Source organism: Leptodactylus fuscus, chromosome 6 (assembly GCF_031893055.1).
Source record: "Leptodactylus fuscus isolate aLepFus1 chromosome 6, aLepFus1.hap2, whole genome shotgun sequence".
Classification (NCBI taxonomy): Eukaryota; Metazoa; Chordata; class Amphibia; order Anura; family Leptodactylidae; genus Leptodactylus; species Leptodactylus fuscus.
The window spans coordinates 28521124-28537750 of NC_134270.1; the positions used below are offsets into that span (position 1 = coordinate 28521124).

Here is a 16627-nt window from a genome sequence, read left to right on the forward strand (position 1 = left end):
GTTCTGCAAAATAGCTCAAAGCCAGGGCCCCACACAAAGTGCTTGGTAGTCTGGATAATTCTATAAACACATTGCAGAAAAATATCTGCAGTGGAAATGTAGGATTTTAAAACCAGTTGCGTTTTTGTAAATCTCTGGCGTTTTCCGTATAGGTATAATTAAAGCAGAAGGAGTTTTCCTTTGCGGACCATGTGAAAAGCGCTGTAGGAAAAAACTAATGCATTTCTGACGCAGTTTTTCCCACGGTGCTTTTTGGCTGTGTTCACTACAGGTCTTCCTTTCTTGACATTTATTTTTAGCAAATGATAGTTCAGACTTTCTAGGCTGTCTGCAGTATTGTCTTTGTTCAGAATTTTAGGATATGTCATTCCTCCTACAAATTATATAAAATTGACAACTGGGTGTTACCAATTGGGGGGGCGTGTCTCTACATAGTCTCGCACTGTCCAATCAGTGCCAACTGTATAGGGACACACCAAAAAGAAAGGTAACACCTAGTTGTCAATTTATTCATAAGTTTCAAGGAGGAATAACAGAGGAAAGTCACAACGCAAAAAAAGATTCTACAAAACTGTTATTTGTTCAAGAATAGAATACATTTGCTAAAATTGACAAGTCCAGAGAGCTGACAGGTGCCCTTTAAGTATTGACAATAATTGGGGGGGGGGGTCTTAAAAAATAGAGACCGCACAAAACAATATTGTAATATAAAATTATTGCTGGAATGGAATGACGCCACATCTGCGTTGGGTTTCTGTTCAGGTTCATATAACAGGCTCCCTGTCATGGCAGGTGAGTGCCACCTTGTGGCAGCAAAGTGTAGTTCAGTCATATTGTTGGAGTCTCAGATAAAAGGTTTTGATGTAGAAATGTATCACTAGTAAAGATGCAGCAAGGGAACTGAGCGTAGTGCAAGTGGTGCAGCAAGTAGTGCAAGTGGTGCAAAGTGGGCCGACCTAAGGGGAAGCTCATGGAGGTTTATGTGAGGTAGTCATCCCTGCCGCCTGTGCACGTGAGGGCTCTGTGCAGGCAGGACGGACGGTTACTGATCCGGACTTGGGGACAGCGGACAGGAGATGAAGGTTTCTCCCGGACGCTGTTAATATTAATTAAGTATGGGTGCACTAATGGGGAATTCTATTAGTATAATGCTCCTTAAAGCTGCCACCCACCATATAATGTCTTAGTTTTCCTTTATTTGATGGTGTTATGGGGTCAATAGACCTTTACTAAAAGTAGTTAAGCCAGAGGCGGCAGGGAGCTTCCAAAAAATTACATATAAACTGGTATACTTGAGCCATGCACCAATTGTTTTAGCTGAATGCCTGGCACCTGATACAAACCCCTAGACCCCCTAATACAGGCAGGTTCAAGTGTCACTAAATACAGACTCCTAATGGGATCTCCCCTTAAATACAGGCCCAAGACCTGACTATCCCAAAAACATATTAGACCAAGGGGTCTCAAACTTGGCCGGATAAAGGGGTTGTCATTAGGAGGCTTTAGCTTGCTCTCTGCCATCCTGAGGATGTCCCATGGGCTGCAGAGGTTACCCTCATGGTGCGGCTTGTTTGAGACCCATGCTCCATGCTCGGACTACACCATACTCATCTCACCTCTATTAAGATTTCCCCTGAGTGTTTCTCCTGACTGTGGCCAACCTTTGCCACAGAGAGTCTTCAACATTACACAAAAGTGGAGAAATATACAAAAACAGGTTACATGCAAATACAGATGTGCCCCCCCCCCCGCCTTACCTCTCCTCTTGTGTCACGGGATAGTTAGCATTTTGAGATATTATTTCATGATATTGTATCACAAAGTCATAGAAAACTTGCAGAAAAAAACCCACAATTTCACTTTAGCAAAAAATTCTCCAATTTATTCAGATAGAAAAAAAAAATAAAAATTACACACAAAACAAATGATATATCCCAATACAAATCGGACTGTAAAAGGGTGTAAAAATGCTGCAGAAGACATGAAGACATACCCGTATGGTAAGTACACGCATCAAGGTAACAAAAGGCAGCAAAAACTGAAATGTCATTACAATGTGTGAACATGTCCCTGGTGAAGATTATTAACACTGCTGCAAAGTGACAGTAAAGCAGTTGCCTATACTATAGGCCCTATAGCAATCTAAGGATTTATTGCATTCAAAACTGACCTCTGAAACATGAGAGAATCTGTTGTTTTTTTATTGTTAGGACAACTGCGCGCCGCATTTACTTTGCACCAATTTGATAAATAGGGCTCATTACTGATTTCTTTATACCATAATCCTCCCATAATAGCATCAAAGACATTCAGTCAGTAGTCATCCAGCAAAAGTCATTGGTCCAAAAACAATCTCAGAAACAAAAACATAAAGGGCCCGTTCACACTGGCACAGAGGGGGCGGATTATGGCGCAGAATCCACGTCATAATCTGCGCCCTCACAATATTGATCTATGGAGACCGCTCGCGATCTTTTTAACGTGAGCGGCAACATGCCGCTCATGGAATAAAGAAGCGAGCTGCCCTTTCTTCAGGCGAATTCCACCTCACGGCAGCACCCTCCGGACTAGACCCATTCATTTTGGGCCTACTCTGGAGCGGGAAGCCGCGACTGAGTCGCGGCAAGCGTATTTTAGTGCCGATTTGGATGCGACTTTCCGCGTCAAAATCAGGACCAAAATACGCTATTACACGCACGTGTGAACTAAGCCAAAGACTGTCTATATAATCCCATTCAGGCAAAGAGCTACGGTTTTGTAAAAGGTTGTCTTGGGTTTGCTGGACTTGGACCACAGTGGTCTTTCATCCTTGATGGGGTTTCTCGGAAGTAAATACTAATGATGTTACTATACCCCACCCATATCTGATCAGTAAAGGTCTGACATCTGAGACCCCCACAGATCAGCTGCTTGAGGCGGCAGGGGCACTTTGGTTAGCAATGCTTCACCTTCACAGGCTCGTGTAAATTTTACTGGCAAATTTTTTGCAACTAGATGAAATTAAACGGTGTATGACTTCTACATTCTTCAGTGTCATATATTACAATTTTATTTTATTTTTTTCTATCCTGATGGATCCACTTTGTCTTTAGCTTAACAAACCACATCAAATACTACGTGTGACAGCAGCCTGAGATAGTATATTCACATTTTTGGAAAACTTCCTCAACATAAAACCCCCATTCCTATTGAAAATTTCTTATTTTTTTTATTCCACACGAACACCCCAGTGCAGTCTTCAGTGACTATATTAGGGGGTCACATTAGATCCAGGGATTTTGGAAAAAATGCTTTAAAAATGTCAGTGTTCACTACGGTGTGTGAATAGAGATTTAAAGACAAGGTTGTCCCGGCTATGGTAAGCTACAGTACCAGATGGTAAGTGTGTACGGTACCAAATACAAGGCACTTGGTGTTGAGAACGTCAAGGCATGTTATCTAAACATAGAATCGTAATCGATGTACCAGATCAACTGGCCGGAAGTTGGTTTTACGCCAAAGATGGGCCACTTCTCTGGCTTACTTTCTGCTCGGCTGATCAGGGTTATAATATCGTGCTTTCCCTTACCCAATACAAGAACGCTTACTTTCTGGGCCTTATTGATGAGCGGCAGGGTAAGGCTCATCCGGTGTTTGGGCTTAAGGGGGCTTTCTGAGAATACCACCAGTTTATCTCCTGTAATGCCATCCTTAAAAAAAGGGAATATAGAGGCCGTGTGACCATCATTACCTAAGCCCAACAGTACCAGGTCAAAGCTTGAATTGCTCACAAGAGCGGAGATCTCCAGTGCATACTCCTCTGTACCCTCGTCCTCCTCGGCGCAGAGTCTCCGCTTCCTGTCGACCGGCATAGGGTGCAAATTCACATAAGGGACCCTTACATATTGCAAGAGGTGCCTCTCAAGGTTCCCGAAGTTAGAGTCTGCGTCTGTGAAGGGCACGCACCTCTCGTCCACCATCCACAAATGGGTATGTTTCCAGGGGAAGCCATAGTGGTGCTTAGCCAACCTATGAAACAAGGCAATAGGACTGGAGCCTCCAGAGAGGGCCAGGTGGAAAGTTCCCTTGCTCTTGACGGCCTCTTCGGCGGCCGTCTGTACATCTTGTGCTAATGTTTCTATGAGAGGCTCAGCCCAGTTAGACACCATGGTGTTACCAAGGAAGACAGACTGAACAGAAGCAAAGGCATTCGTTTTTTGGTCCATACCTAGAATCTCGAGATGCTCATCTGTAACAAATCGTAGACCCATCTGTTCTATGACAAAGTCCAGCAAAGCCCCATTTTCTGCCCCTCCTGGGTAGATCCTAGGGGTCTCATTATTCAGATTCTCCAAAAGTCGAGTCCAGAACTTCCAAGAAGCCAGCAGGTTCTTTGTCGTGACGAAGGAGCCCTTTCTTCCGCGATAGATATTTGAAATCAGCGAGGTATAAGCGTCCCTTTCTTGACTTGGACTATACACATGATAGTCAGAGACAGGCTGACCAAAAACAGAGATGTCTGGGATTTCTGATACTTCCTTCCATTGGCTGGATGGAAAATTAGGCTTGAACAGACTGCGCGTTACTAGAACTGCTGGAAAGTTCAGAGCTCCATTTCCAATGTGGAAGATGATCTGTTTGGGCTGACAAGAACTTTTTACAGTTTCATCCTTTGATTCTTTCAGGACACAAAAAGAATTGTCTTTGAAGACCACCCTGACATAAGATGTCCTCTCATCCAAGTCTTTTCCAGATACCAAGAGAAAGGGCACTCCTTCCCACCGAGCATTGTCTATATAGAGAAGGACACCTACAAAATACAACATAAAAGAAGTTCAAACAATAGAACAAAAATGTGCAGGTAAATACTTTATTCCCAATTACATTCTGGAGCAGTGTGATGTTCCTCTGTTATTCCTCATGGAAATGTTGGATTAAATTAGCAAATCTGACATCCTTTCCAACGGGATGGAACCAGTCCAGTCACTGCTGCCAGTGCAAAAGGGGTTATGCCCCAAAAATTGTTTTCTATCCATCGACAGGAGTTAATTGCTGATCAGTGGAGGTCCGACCACTGAAACCCTCCACCAATCCTGGAAGCGGTAGGCGTTGTCCTCCCATTAAAAATGTAGCAGTGAACACAGATACACCCTGCTCCATTCATTTCAATGGAAGAGCCAGAAATATCAACTAAAAAGAATGGGAGTCAGTCACCCCCTGTTCTCAGGACTGGGGGGTCTCAGTAGTCAGTAAGTTATCCTCTATCCTATGAACAGAGGGTAAATAAGATTTGTGGCACAGCTTAAGGCACGGGAAAAATCGCAGCATTATACAGTACAGGCAAAGTGGATGGGATTCATGCGAATCCCATGCCCACTTTGCTTTTGAAACCGCAGCGTGGATACGCTGCGATTTCCAAGACCAGCACGGTTTTGGAAATCACAGCATGTCAATTATATCTACAGAAACGCTGGCGGCTTTTCCGTAGATATAATGGTAACAGAAAGTCCACGGAGGAAATCTCTGAACTTTCTGTTCAAAGCGCTGCGGGAAGAACCGCGATGCGTTCCCGCTGCGGTTGTGCCCGCAGCGCTTTAGCATGGCATTTCTGGCCTGTGGGGCCTTAGCCTTAAATGCAATTTTAGCATTGATGGAGTGAGGTCTTTTCAAGCCTGCTAAACCATAAAAAATGCTTTTAATACAGATAAGCATCTCTGCCATAACCTGTGCTACATACTATACACTGGCATTGTGTTCACGGTTGTTAATGATGCAACATCTGCTACAAGCTGCATGATAAGATACGCACAGCGGTATTATAAGGAAAGCGCCAATAACTGACAATTTAGGTTTAGTCATTTCTTCCTGTTTCTGACTGTGGACTGTTTTTTGTTTTTTTTTTAAAGAAATTCTGAAGAAAAATGCATTTGGTAGGCTAGTATGAAATACGCAGAAATATTAGACCCTTCAACAACACCCCAATAATACACAAGGAAAAGAAAAAGCGTGTGCATGCGTGTGGGTAATGAGAAATTCTCTGGCGGCCTCAGGTAAAAGTTGGGGTTCCTACTCAGTAGTATAAGGTCAATATATTTCTCCGTTCTGGCCTAGTGGGAGTCTATATTAAATTGGTTAATAAATTAGTTTCTGGTAGCCTAGGTGGTTTACTTATTTTATTTACTTATATAGTGCCATCATATACCACAACACTTTACAGATATGGTCAGTCACAGTCCCGTATAGGGCTCACAGTCTACATTCCATATCAGCTTTGAAGTGTGGGAGCAAAATGGAGACCCGGAAGAAACCCACACAAACATGGGGAGAATGGACACACAAAAAAAGGATCCTAGCGCTGCAAGGGTACAGGGCTAACCACTGGGTACTTCCTCAGGTTCTACCAATTTGTCTTGTCTTGGACAGGAGCCTTTATCTTCTATTCCTGTTCTTTCCTTTCTCCAAATCCGTAACCATATTCTATAACATGTTCTCGGTATGGTGCTGGATGGTTCAAGAACTTGCGCTGGATGCTACTGTACAGTGGCGCAACTAGGAACGGCGGGGCCCCGAGGTGAACTTTTGACATGCCCCCCCCACCCACGACACCCTCGACCGACCCATTCCTACGTATTGCTGCGCGCTCCATTATGCCCCATAGTGGCCCCTTCACACAGTATTATCCCCCACAGTGGCCCCTGTACACAGTATTATGTCCCTTAGTGGCCCCTGCACACAGTATTATCCCCCATAGTGGCCCCTGCACACAGTATTATCCCCCATAGTGGGCCCTGCACACAGTATTATCCCCCATAGTGGGCCCTGCACACAGTATTATCCCCCATAGTGGGCCCTGCACACAGTATTATCCCCCATAGTGGCCCCTTCACACAGTATTATCCCCCATAGTGGCCCCTTCACACAGTATTATCCCCCATAGTGGCCCCTTCACACAGTATTATCCCCCATAGTGGCCCCTGCACACAGTATTATCCCCCATAGTGGCCCCTTCACACAGTATTATCCCCCATAGTGGCCCCTTCACACAGTATTATCCCCCATAGTGGCCCCTTCACACAGTATTATCCCCCATAGTGGCCCCTGCACACAGTATTATCCCCCATAGTGGCCCCTTCACACAGTATTATCCCCCATAGTGGCCCCTGCACACAGTATTATCCCCAATAGTGGCCCCTGCACACAGTATTATCCCCCATAGTGGCCCCTGCACACAGTATTATGTCCCTTAGTGGCCCCTGCACACATTATTATCCCCCATAGTGGCCCCTGCACACACTATTATGCCCCATAGTGGCCCCTGCACACAGTATTATCCCCCATAGTGGCCCCTGCACACAGTATTATCCCCCATAGTGGACCCTGCACACAGTATTATGTCCCTTAGTGGCCCCTGCACACATTATTATCCCCCATAGTGGCCCCTGCACACATTATTATCCCCCATAGTGGCCCCTGCACACATTATTATCCCCCCATAGTGGCCCCTGCACACAGTATTATCCCCCATAGTGGCCCCTGCACAAAGTATTATCCCCCATAGTGGCCCCTGCACACAGTATTATCCCCCATAGTGGCTCCTACACACAGTATTATCCCCCATAGTGGCCCCTGCACACAGTATTATCCCCCATAGTGGCCCCTGCACACAGTATTATCCCCCATAGTGGCTCCTGCACACAATATGTCCCACTGTGGACACCCATAAACAATTATTATACTCTGGGGTCTTTTCAGACCCCAGAGTATAATAATCGGAGACCCAGGGGGAGAAAAACGTAAAAAAAAAACCTTTGTTACTCACCTATCTCCCGTCTCCTACGCTGTCAGTCTCCGAAGTAGTTGATCTTCAATGACGTCAGACGACACATGACCCGGGACGCAGGCCGGGGTCATGAGATGTCAGACGACTAGGACTAAGTCTGCCCAGATCGTGGAGAGGTAAGTAACAGTGTTTTTTATGTTTCTTACCTCTCCCGGTCCGCCAATCATTATACTCGGGGGTCCGAAAAGACCCCCCCCCCCCCGAGTATAATAATAGCTGCGGTAGCGGCTGTCACCGGGCCCCTAATGTCCCGGGCCCTGTGGCAGCTGCCTCTGCTACTATGGCGGTAGTTACGCCCCTGCTACTGTATCTACTGAGAGACCCCCACCCATAGCGCCACAGCCATGGCACATGTTTGCCAGATTGAGATGAGGCCACAACTACATGGTTCTCCTTGGCCAAAAAGGTTAGGATATAGCGCTCACCTCTGAAATACCTGAATAGGAACTGGTAGCGTTGTTATACTCTGTATTAAAGGGGTCTGACTGAAGATAGATTCCCTATAAGATGTATAGGCAGAGATAGGGGGACAAGAAATATAAGCGGTTCAGTGCCACCGCCAACCCGGGTAACTGCTAGTCCTTCATAAGGTTCCTCTGCTGAACCACACAGAAGTTTTCTAATAGCAACTCACCTGCAAATGTCGGTGTCTTGGTGAAGTATTTCTGGCCGTTCTCCATCTCCTCTCTCACCTGCGTCAGGTAGTTCTGATACTGAGCGATGACGGCACTGTTGTGTTGCGGAGACTGAAGCGAACCCAGTAATTCTAACTTCGCTCTTAGGATGTCATCTGCGTTAGTGAGGTTTCGTGGAACTTCCATGGCAACGTAGGTCAAGATTTCTGTCAAGTGGTTCTGGATAACGTCACGTATGACGCCATATTCGTCATAAAAGCTGGTGCGGCCTGTACAACACAGAGAATCAATACTAATAGAATGCCAAATGTAACCGGTCTGGGCCAAATATACGGGTTTCCCAAATACCTTTGGCATCAACTGTTTCCTTCATTACGATCTCCACTCTCTCCACGTGGTGTCTGTTCCATATTGGATCTAGAAGTTTTTGGTGCCGACGTCGAAAAGGAAGAATCTGTTCAACAGTCTGTAATACAGAAAATATCTTTTAGATAATTGTAGTAGGAAAAAACCAATTAAAGTTGAGGCAGAAATGCAGCTTTTTTTGTTGCAGATTTTGTTGCGGTTTCTTGAGCCAAAGCCAGGAGTGGATAGAGTAAAAGGTAGATGTATAAGTACTTTATATATATTTCCCGTTCCTTCTGTAGCCATTCTTGGCTTTGGCTCAAAAAAACGCAACAAAATCTGGAACAAAAAAGCTGCGTTACCGCAACGTGGGGCCTTAGCCTAAGACCATGTACACACAGAGATACTCAGTGATCAGAATGGGCAACGTTCCTTGATACACAAGATCAATTGTAAATGATAAAATTATTGTTTAATGCAAAGTTATCAGTAAGATCCTGAGGAAACGAAGCCAGGTGATACATTTAAAATCTTCATCTGGTTGACAGCTATTCCGTCTCACCCTCATACACACTCTGCTGAGCCGAGAATGCATGTATTCTCTAAAGAAAAATGGGACTAAGCTGCTGCCAGAAATTGCCAGGCTTGGAAGGCTCAGGTTTGGAGATAACTATGACCTGAAAACTTAAGAGAAGTCTCACCAGGACCCTAAACTATCTATGGTATCCCTCTCCACCCCACAGGACAGCGCTGTTTCGTTCTGGTTGGATCTCGTCAGCACAGTGTAGGGATACACTTTTTTTGGTGCAGTCCACTACGTGGGGCCTCACCCTTACGCTGTCATACACTTTAGATGTGTATTGACACATTCCACAGATTTTGACAGGTTTAGCTGACCATCAATGTGTAATCTGGAAAAATAAGGACTAGTGGATAGGTCACCATCATAGTCATCCAGCTTTCTCCCCTCTCAGTACACACAGCTTGCTGTAGCTTTCTCTGGAATGCTCTCATCTCCTTCTCTAACACTGTATATACAATCTTATCTTCTGCAGGTCTCACAGAGATTGTCTATTATAAACAAGGATCAGAAGCCTGGCCCAATGTTTAACCCAAAGGATCCTGTACACATAACAGGACCAGCTGACTATCCCTTATGTGTATAGAGGCCTCCCGATTCTCCCAAGACAAATAATTGGGGATAGAAGGCGTGCACATGAGGAACCTTACTATGCTCCAACATTAGTTCCCCAGAGACATAGGCATCCTTTGTCAGCAATGCTTGGCTGTGACTATCTCCACACTCTTCGTTAAAGAGAATGGGTCAGGGTGATTTGGGACACTACATGACCCACATGTCCTTATGCACTGGAGCTTAGTGTCCCAAATCGCACTACAAAGTCATCAATCCCTGCAATAAAAATGGAAAAACCTTTATACTCTCCCTTTGGCTGTACTCCTGGGCAAAAAACTACACCTCAGCTTCAGCGTGCATGCCCTGTATCCCCGGCACATGTAGAGCGAAGCCGGGGTATATGTCCACGGCTTCACTGAAGAACTGCACTGCCACCACGAGCACCAGAGAGGGGTCCGATGAGACATCTCTAGGCAAGTATAAAAGCTGATTTGGGACATATACTTGGGAGTTGGTAACTATTTTCTGACCAACTCCACCCAAAATTGGTCCCAACGCCACAGCTCTGCCTTCTGCCCTATAGCATACTGCAAAGCTAGGGAATGGTTCTGTAATACTGGGATCTTTACACTACAATTCAGCAATTTTGCACAGGTTGACATGAAAGATTTACTGTAGTTAAACTGTTGCTGAGCTTCCCATAAAATGTGCCTGACACGGAGGTCACTGATCTCTAGCCCAGATCCTGTGTCTACTTGTTTACATACAGCAAGTGAAAGGCGACCATAGACGGAGCGGCTGTCATATGGATTAATAACACATAGGTCTGTGAACCAAGCTAAATATATCAGGGAACTGCCAATATAGCTATTGCTGTATGTACAGGAAAGCCTAATAATACACCTGCGGGGTTACAGAATATGTACATTCCCTCTCCTTTACTCCACCAACCTCTCAGATTGCAGACAGCTATGGTATTTAGTGTAGAGGTCAATGGGCCCTAGACCACAGGCTGTCATAAAACAGCTCCTGTCTACTTACCTGCATATGAGAAATATCATTAGAAGCAGCCGTTCACTCTCTGGCAATATCTCACCTGTTTCCCTAGGTAATGGTCGACTCTGTAGATCTCTTTTTCTCTGAAGAATGTCCGCATAGTATTGGCCAGCTTCTTTGCAGACTCATAGTCATGACCGAAAGGTTTTTCCAGCACCACGCGCAGCCATGCCCCAGAAGGCGGCCGACAGCTGGCGTTGATGTTCTGTGCGATATCAGCATATGCAAAAGGCGGGACCGACAAATAGAATAACCTGCCGGCCTCATGAAGTCCCTCTTCTGCGAGGGAAGTCAATATGTCCTGGTGCAATGCTGTATAATTTTCGGCAGTCTTCAGCTGTCTATACCGGGTCAGTTTCAGAAACTGGTCTTTGACAAGGGCGCACCTATCGGGGTTAACATCTGCGGGACAGCCCAGAGACTTCAGAGCGTCGAATAGTAATGGTTCTGCCTTTTCTGGAGGAGTCAGAGCAGCTCCATGGAAGCTAAAACTATGGCCACTATGGACCTCATTGATATATAGCTGGAACAGACCCTGCCATAGGTACTTCTTGGCCAAGTCGCCAGTAGCCCCAACAAGTACCACCGATATATGGCCTTTGTTCTCTCTACAGAAGACTGCAACTGTACCGACTAGCAGGAGGCAATACAGGGCTCGTAGATTCATCGTGATGGCCGCTTATTGACTGAAAGGAAAGAAAAATCATCAATAAGATTCTATCTGCAAGATTTTTCATCATATGACACAACTGCATAGTTTTAGTATTATTAGAGGTGTAATACTGGTGAATTATATATCATTCTGCTGAATACAGGAAGCATTTATGGCAACCCCTGTCCTATCAATGGGCCAATGAGACAGGCAGTTACTGTCATCATCAGCACGGGCAACAGATTTAAGGATGGTGCAAAGAATTTTATTTGCCCTGTATTTATTCAGATTACTCCATCTATATGTAATAGTGTAATGTATAAATGTAGCTAAGACTCCGTTCACATCTGTGTGAGTCTCAACCAGGAATCTCTTTCACAAAATCCCTTAAAGGGATCCTATCATTCACACACAATTTTTTCTAGGTACCACATCGGAATAGCCTTAAGAAAGGCTATGCGTCTCCACCTTTCGTTGTCTTCTCCGCGCCGCCGTTCGCCTACAATCCCGGTTTTTACTCGGTATGCAAATTAGCTCTCTCACAGCACTGGGGGCAGGCCACAGCACGCAGACAGCACTGGAGGCGGCCCCAATGCTGCGAGAGAACTCTCTAGCGCTGCCTCCATCTTCGTCAGCAGCATCCTCTTCATCCTCTTCTTTCCGACTTCTAGGCCTTGGGCCGAGCAGACTGTGCATGCCCACAGGTCATGAGAAAATGGCCGCTTGCACAGTATTCATCCGCGTCAGAATCCACGTGGAAAAAAAAAAAAAAGCATCTCATTGACTTCAATGGGTTTCTTTTTCCGCTGGCTTTTTTTCCCCATGTGGATACTGACGTGGATTCAACTTGTGTGAATGGACCCTCAGAGTATACTAGCAGTTTCAATTCAGATGGTCGTCTGCACGAAACTCATACTTTAAATGGGGTGTGATCTAAATAATCGCCATTAATCATAATCGCCGAGCCCTATCTTTAAGCATACTTGAGACTAATAGGTCTATCCGAAGATAAAATAGTAATAATATCCCTAATGCTTCCATGACAAAGAACAGAATTCTCAAAATCAAGTGTACACCATATTACAACTACTGGCCTCCGACAACCCTCAGAGCTTAGGTCACCATAGATCTCTAGGGATTCGGGATCCTGTATGCCAATTGTCTGTAAATAATGTGGTGCAAAGATTCAGTTCCAAAACAATCCTGTATAGGCCGCTGCAGAGATCATGGAGACTTGTTATTTTCATTCATTGTTCCCCTCAGCTCCCTGGTTTCCTCCTACTAGTAATGTATATAATTCTCTAATAGAACATTCCCATATTGCTGGTGCTTGCCTTGTATATTAGGGCAGTATAAGACTACAGAACCTGTTTCATTCACCCAGATGATATAGAAATAATCTGTAATTCACAAAATTTGGTCACCTGGCAGGATCATGACCTCTGCTGCTGTTTCCAAGCAATGTAAAGGTCTTACCTTGTCTGGAGAATACATACAGGATCCTCCTGCAGCGCCCGGTGTATGCAGAAGACGAGCACGGCGAGAAGACACGCAGACCATACGTGAACCTATGAAAAGAGGCAGTTCAAGGATCCTCCCGTTAATCATTACAGCACAAAACTTTACGCAAGGATCAAGCAGAAAAAAAATAATCTCTTCCTGGCAGAGACTGCGCAGACTTTCCCGTCATTCACACTGTTATCAAACTGTTCTCTATAGCTGACCTGTCAGACCATGGAAAGGGAACCATGGAGATAAAGAGGATTGCAAATAGAAAGGAATCTAAACCTAACAAAGAGAAGTTGCAACACACTGACACACACTTCACTGGAAATCAGAGCAATTCCATAGCTGTTCAGTAGTCAGAGACATACATTAGCGTCAGGGGCTACACACGGAGCCCATTGACCATAATGGAGTCCATCAGGTATGTAGGGCTTTTTCTTTCTCTGACAATTTTCGATGGCGATGCAGATGTGAACCTAGTCGTATGCCCTAGTTTTTTGTGTCCATCAGAGAAAAAAATTGATCTCAATGTCAACAAATCATTAGTTTTTTTTTTTTTTTTTTTTTATAATATATATATATATATATATATATATATATATATATATATATATATATATATATATATATATATATATATATAGGACTGGGGAGGGATAGCAGCTGGCTTAATGCAGATTCAGTATATGGACAACCTTAGGGAGAATCTAAAATACTAGTCTTCTGCTAAAACTGGAAAAAAATCCTCATGGCCATACACATGTGACCGAGTATGCAGCCTGAGGCTCTTCTGAGGGGGGTCTGATGTTTCAATAATTATAGAGCAGGACCCTATTCTGGTCTGTGACAATGGAACCCCCCACTGAAAGCCATAGAGAATGGAAAGAGCTCCAGTGTGATCCAAGTGCGTTCCGCAAACAGAGACCCCTTCATCTGCACACTTGTATGTACGAGGCGCATTTTCTGCTGTGTTTCCACATCAACCTAAAGGGGTTCTTCAGGATTAGTAAAAACATGTCTGTTTCTAAAAACAGTGCCACATCTGTCCATTGGTTGTGTCTGGTATTGCAGCTCTGTCAACTACTGTAAGGTCTCATACATTTTTATTTGGCTACACAGTATTATACTGGAATATGTCCTGTATGCGGTTCAGTAGATAACAGTATCCTTAGGCATCTGAGGCATCTGGAGTTACCCTTTAATTTATACTTGCGCTAGGTTGACCCTAGCGTTGGCCTTTCTATTGTTCTGGAAACAGTGGTCACATATATAGTGAGTCAGACCCCATTAACTATAATGGGATCCGTCGAGTGTCCGTTCTTTCAGACTCAAACCAGACGGACAATAAAGCGGAACTACCAGGAATTTTTCTTCTGGTGATTTTGGACGGTGCAACGGAGAGTCCAACACAGTTATAAACTTACAATTGTACACTTGGAATTCTGAGTTCCCTATATTCATTGTGCGGTACCAGGCGGGTGTTTCTCTGGATGGCAGCCCATAGCACTGACATACTTCAGCATTTCTCAGCGAGTGCTGTACAAGCATCCTCTGTAAGACGGCTTCCCCCACAGCAATGCTGAGAAAGCAAAGCAGCCCCAGAATGCTACTCAGATAATTCATTGCTGCAGGATGTGACAGTTATAGATAGGAGAAGCCACAGATTTTTACTCTTGCAAAAAAGGAGAAGCCCGTACTTACTATACTGTACTAAGCTACAAAATTGGAAGCTTGTTTATAGCTTTATGTTAGGGTGCATGCACATGGCCGAATGTGCACACTGCAGGGGTGGGGGAAAATTGATCTTATAGTGAAAAGGACTCACATGAGAAGGTACCAAAGATTCAATGAAATGCATCACCCCCACTACTAACTTATCCTAAATGGGAGAGGTGCATAGGGAGCCCCCGTGATACAATATCGATGACCTGTATGAAGAATAGGCCGTCAATACGGCGATACCAGAAAACCGCTTTAGAAATAACTTTTATCCAAAAATATTCCAGTACAATCCAGTATCAATAAATACAAATAGACGGCACCACAAGGAGTCATTGGGACAATGCAACAGCTACAGGCATACATAGAATAGATTTTATATAATAAAAGCAAAGAAAAATAATAAACTCAGATTATCCCAGTGCGTTAAATGCAAGAGGTGGAAGTGGGCGGGGACAGGGACAGATGGAAACCACACCCAAGTGTTGCGAACACCTCATTTACATAAAGAATACAAAGTGAAGATCCTTGGCATCAAATAAGCCCAGAGCGATGACGGCGTATAGTGACATCCATGGCACCGTGCCTGGTGTAATAGGGATTTAGTCACTGACAGACTTCCTCTAATACATGGTGACCGGAGACTTTCCAGATGTTGTAAAGCGAGAACTCCTTACGTGACCTAAAAGGCCATGCTGGGAGTAGTAGTGCCACAACAGGGTGAAATCCTTTACTACTGTGCCCTGCCGATGACCTCCACGAAAAACGGGGTATGCAAACTGATGGTATATACAGTCTGGATATAGCAGCTGTCCATACTATATAGGCTATGGACACTATACGTTATGTATACAGTCTGCACATAGTGGTATATATAGTATATGGTTGCTATACATTATGTATACAGTCTGCACATAGTGGTATATATAGTATATGGTCACTATACATTATGTATACAGTCTGCAAATAGTGGTATATATAGTATATGGTCACTATACATTATGTATACAGTCTGCAAATAGTGGTATATATAGTATATGGACACTATACATTATGTATACAGTCTGCAAATAGTGGTATATATAGTATATGGACACTATACATTATGTATACAGTCTGCAGGTGGTGGTGTATAGTCTACAGATAGTGTAGATTATGTATATAGTCTATGCATGGTTGTATATAGTCTACTGACATTATGTTTACAGTCTGTGCAGCATGCATCCTATCTATATAGTGTAAGGACACTATACATCACGTTACAAAGCACACATCGTCACCTAAACATACTCCCTTCTCTATACGGTCAAACTGGGGGCGCAAGGCTCCATACACATGACACACCTGTTGCTGCAGCGCCCTCTATAGGCCGCCGACGTCACGTGGTGTAATTGACCTCCCCATATGCCAGTGGGGTGCAGGGCTCTTATACACACACCTGTAACCGCAGCGCCCTCTACAGGATGACCTAGAAAGCGAAAGCGAGAGCTGCAGCTCTCCACCTCCGGGGGCGTGTTCGCCGCTTCCTCGTCACGTGACTTGGAAACGTGACGTGATTGGAGGAGGCAGATCAGGATGTGAAGAGCTGCACATTATACTGCGGCTGCTGGACGTGTTATATATACAGTATATATTATACAGTGTATACCGGGGCGAGGGCTGAGGGATTGTGGGAAATCTGATAATAACTGTATAGATTTCTTTGCATTACTTGTATATCTCAGGCTCTATTGCCTACAAGGAGCCTGACATTGCTGCAT

At 44.4% G+C, this 16627-nt stretch overlaps 1 protein-coding gene across 3 annotated transcripts; it reads right to left on the reverse strand.

Annotated features, from left to right (window-relative positions):
• Positions 1-1918: 1918 nt before the first annotated feature.
• H6PD (hexose-6-phosphate dehydrogenase/glucose 1-dehydrogenase) lies at positions 1919-16351 on the reverse strand. 3 transcript variants are annotated; one of them, XM_075279608.1, is made up of 6 exons: positions 16306-16351; positions 13119-13210; positions 11031-11676; positions 8803-8920; positions 8454-8723; positions 1919-4789 (listed from the first exon to the last, which is right to left on the reverse strand). In XM_075279608.1, the coding sequence occupies exons 3-6, from the start codon at positions 11655-11657 to the stop codon at positions 3435-3437; spliced, it is 2370 nt and encodes a 789-aa protein (XP_075135709.1). In that variant the 5' UTR covers positions 11658-11676; positions 13119-13210; positions 16306-16351; the 3' UTR covers positions 1919-3434. The 3 variants fall into 3 exon arrangements, with proteins under 3 accessions (XP_075135709.1, XP_075135710.1, XP_075135711.1); XM_075279609.1 differs by lacking the exon at positions 16306-16351 and adding an exon at positions 16212-16300; XM_075279610.1 differs by lacking the exon at positions 16306-16351 and having other exon boundaries at positions 13119-13234.
• Between the last annotated feature and the right edge of the window lie 276 nt (positions 16352-16627).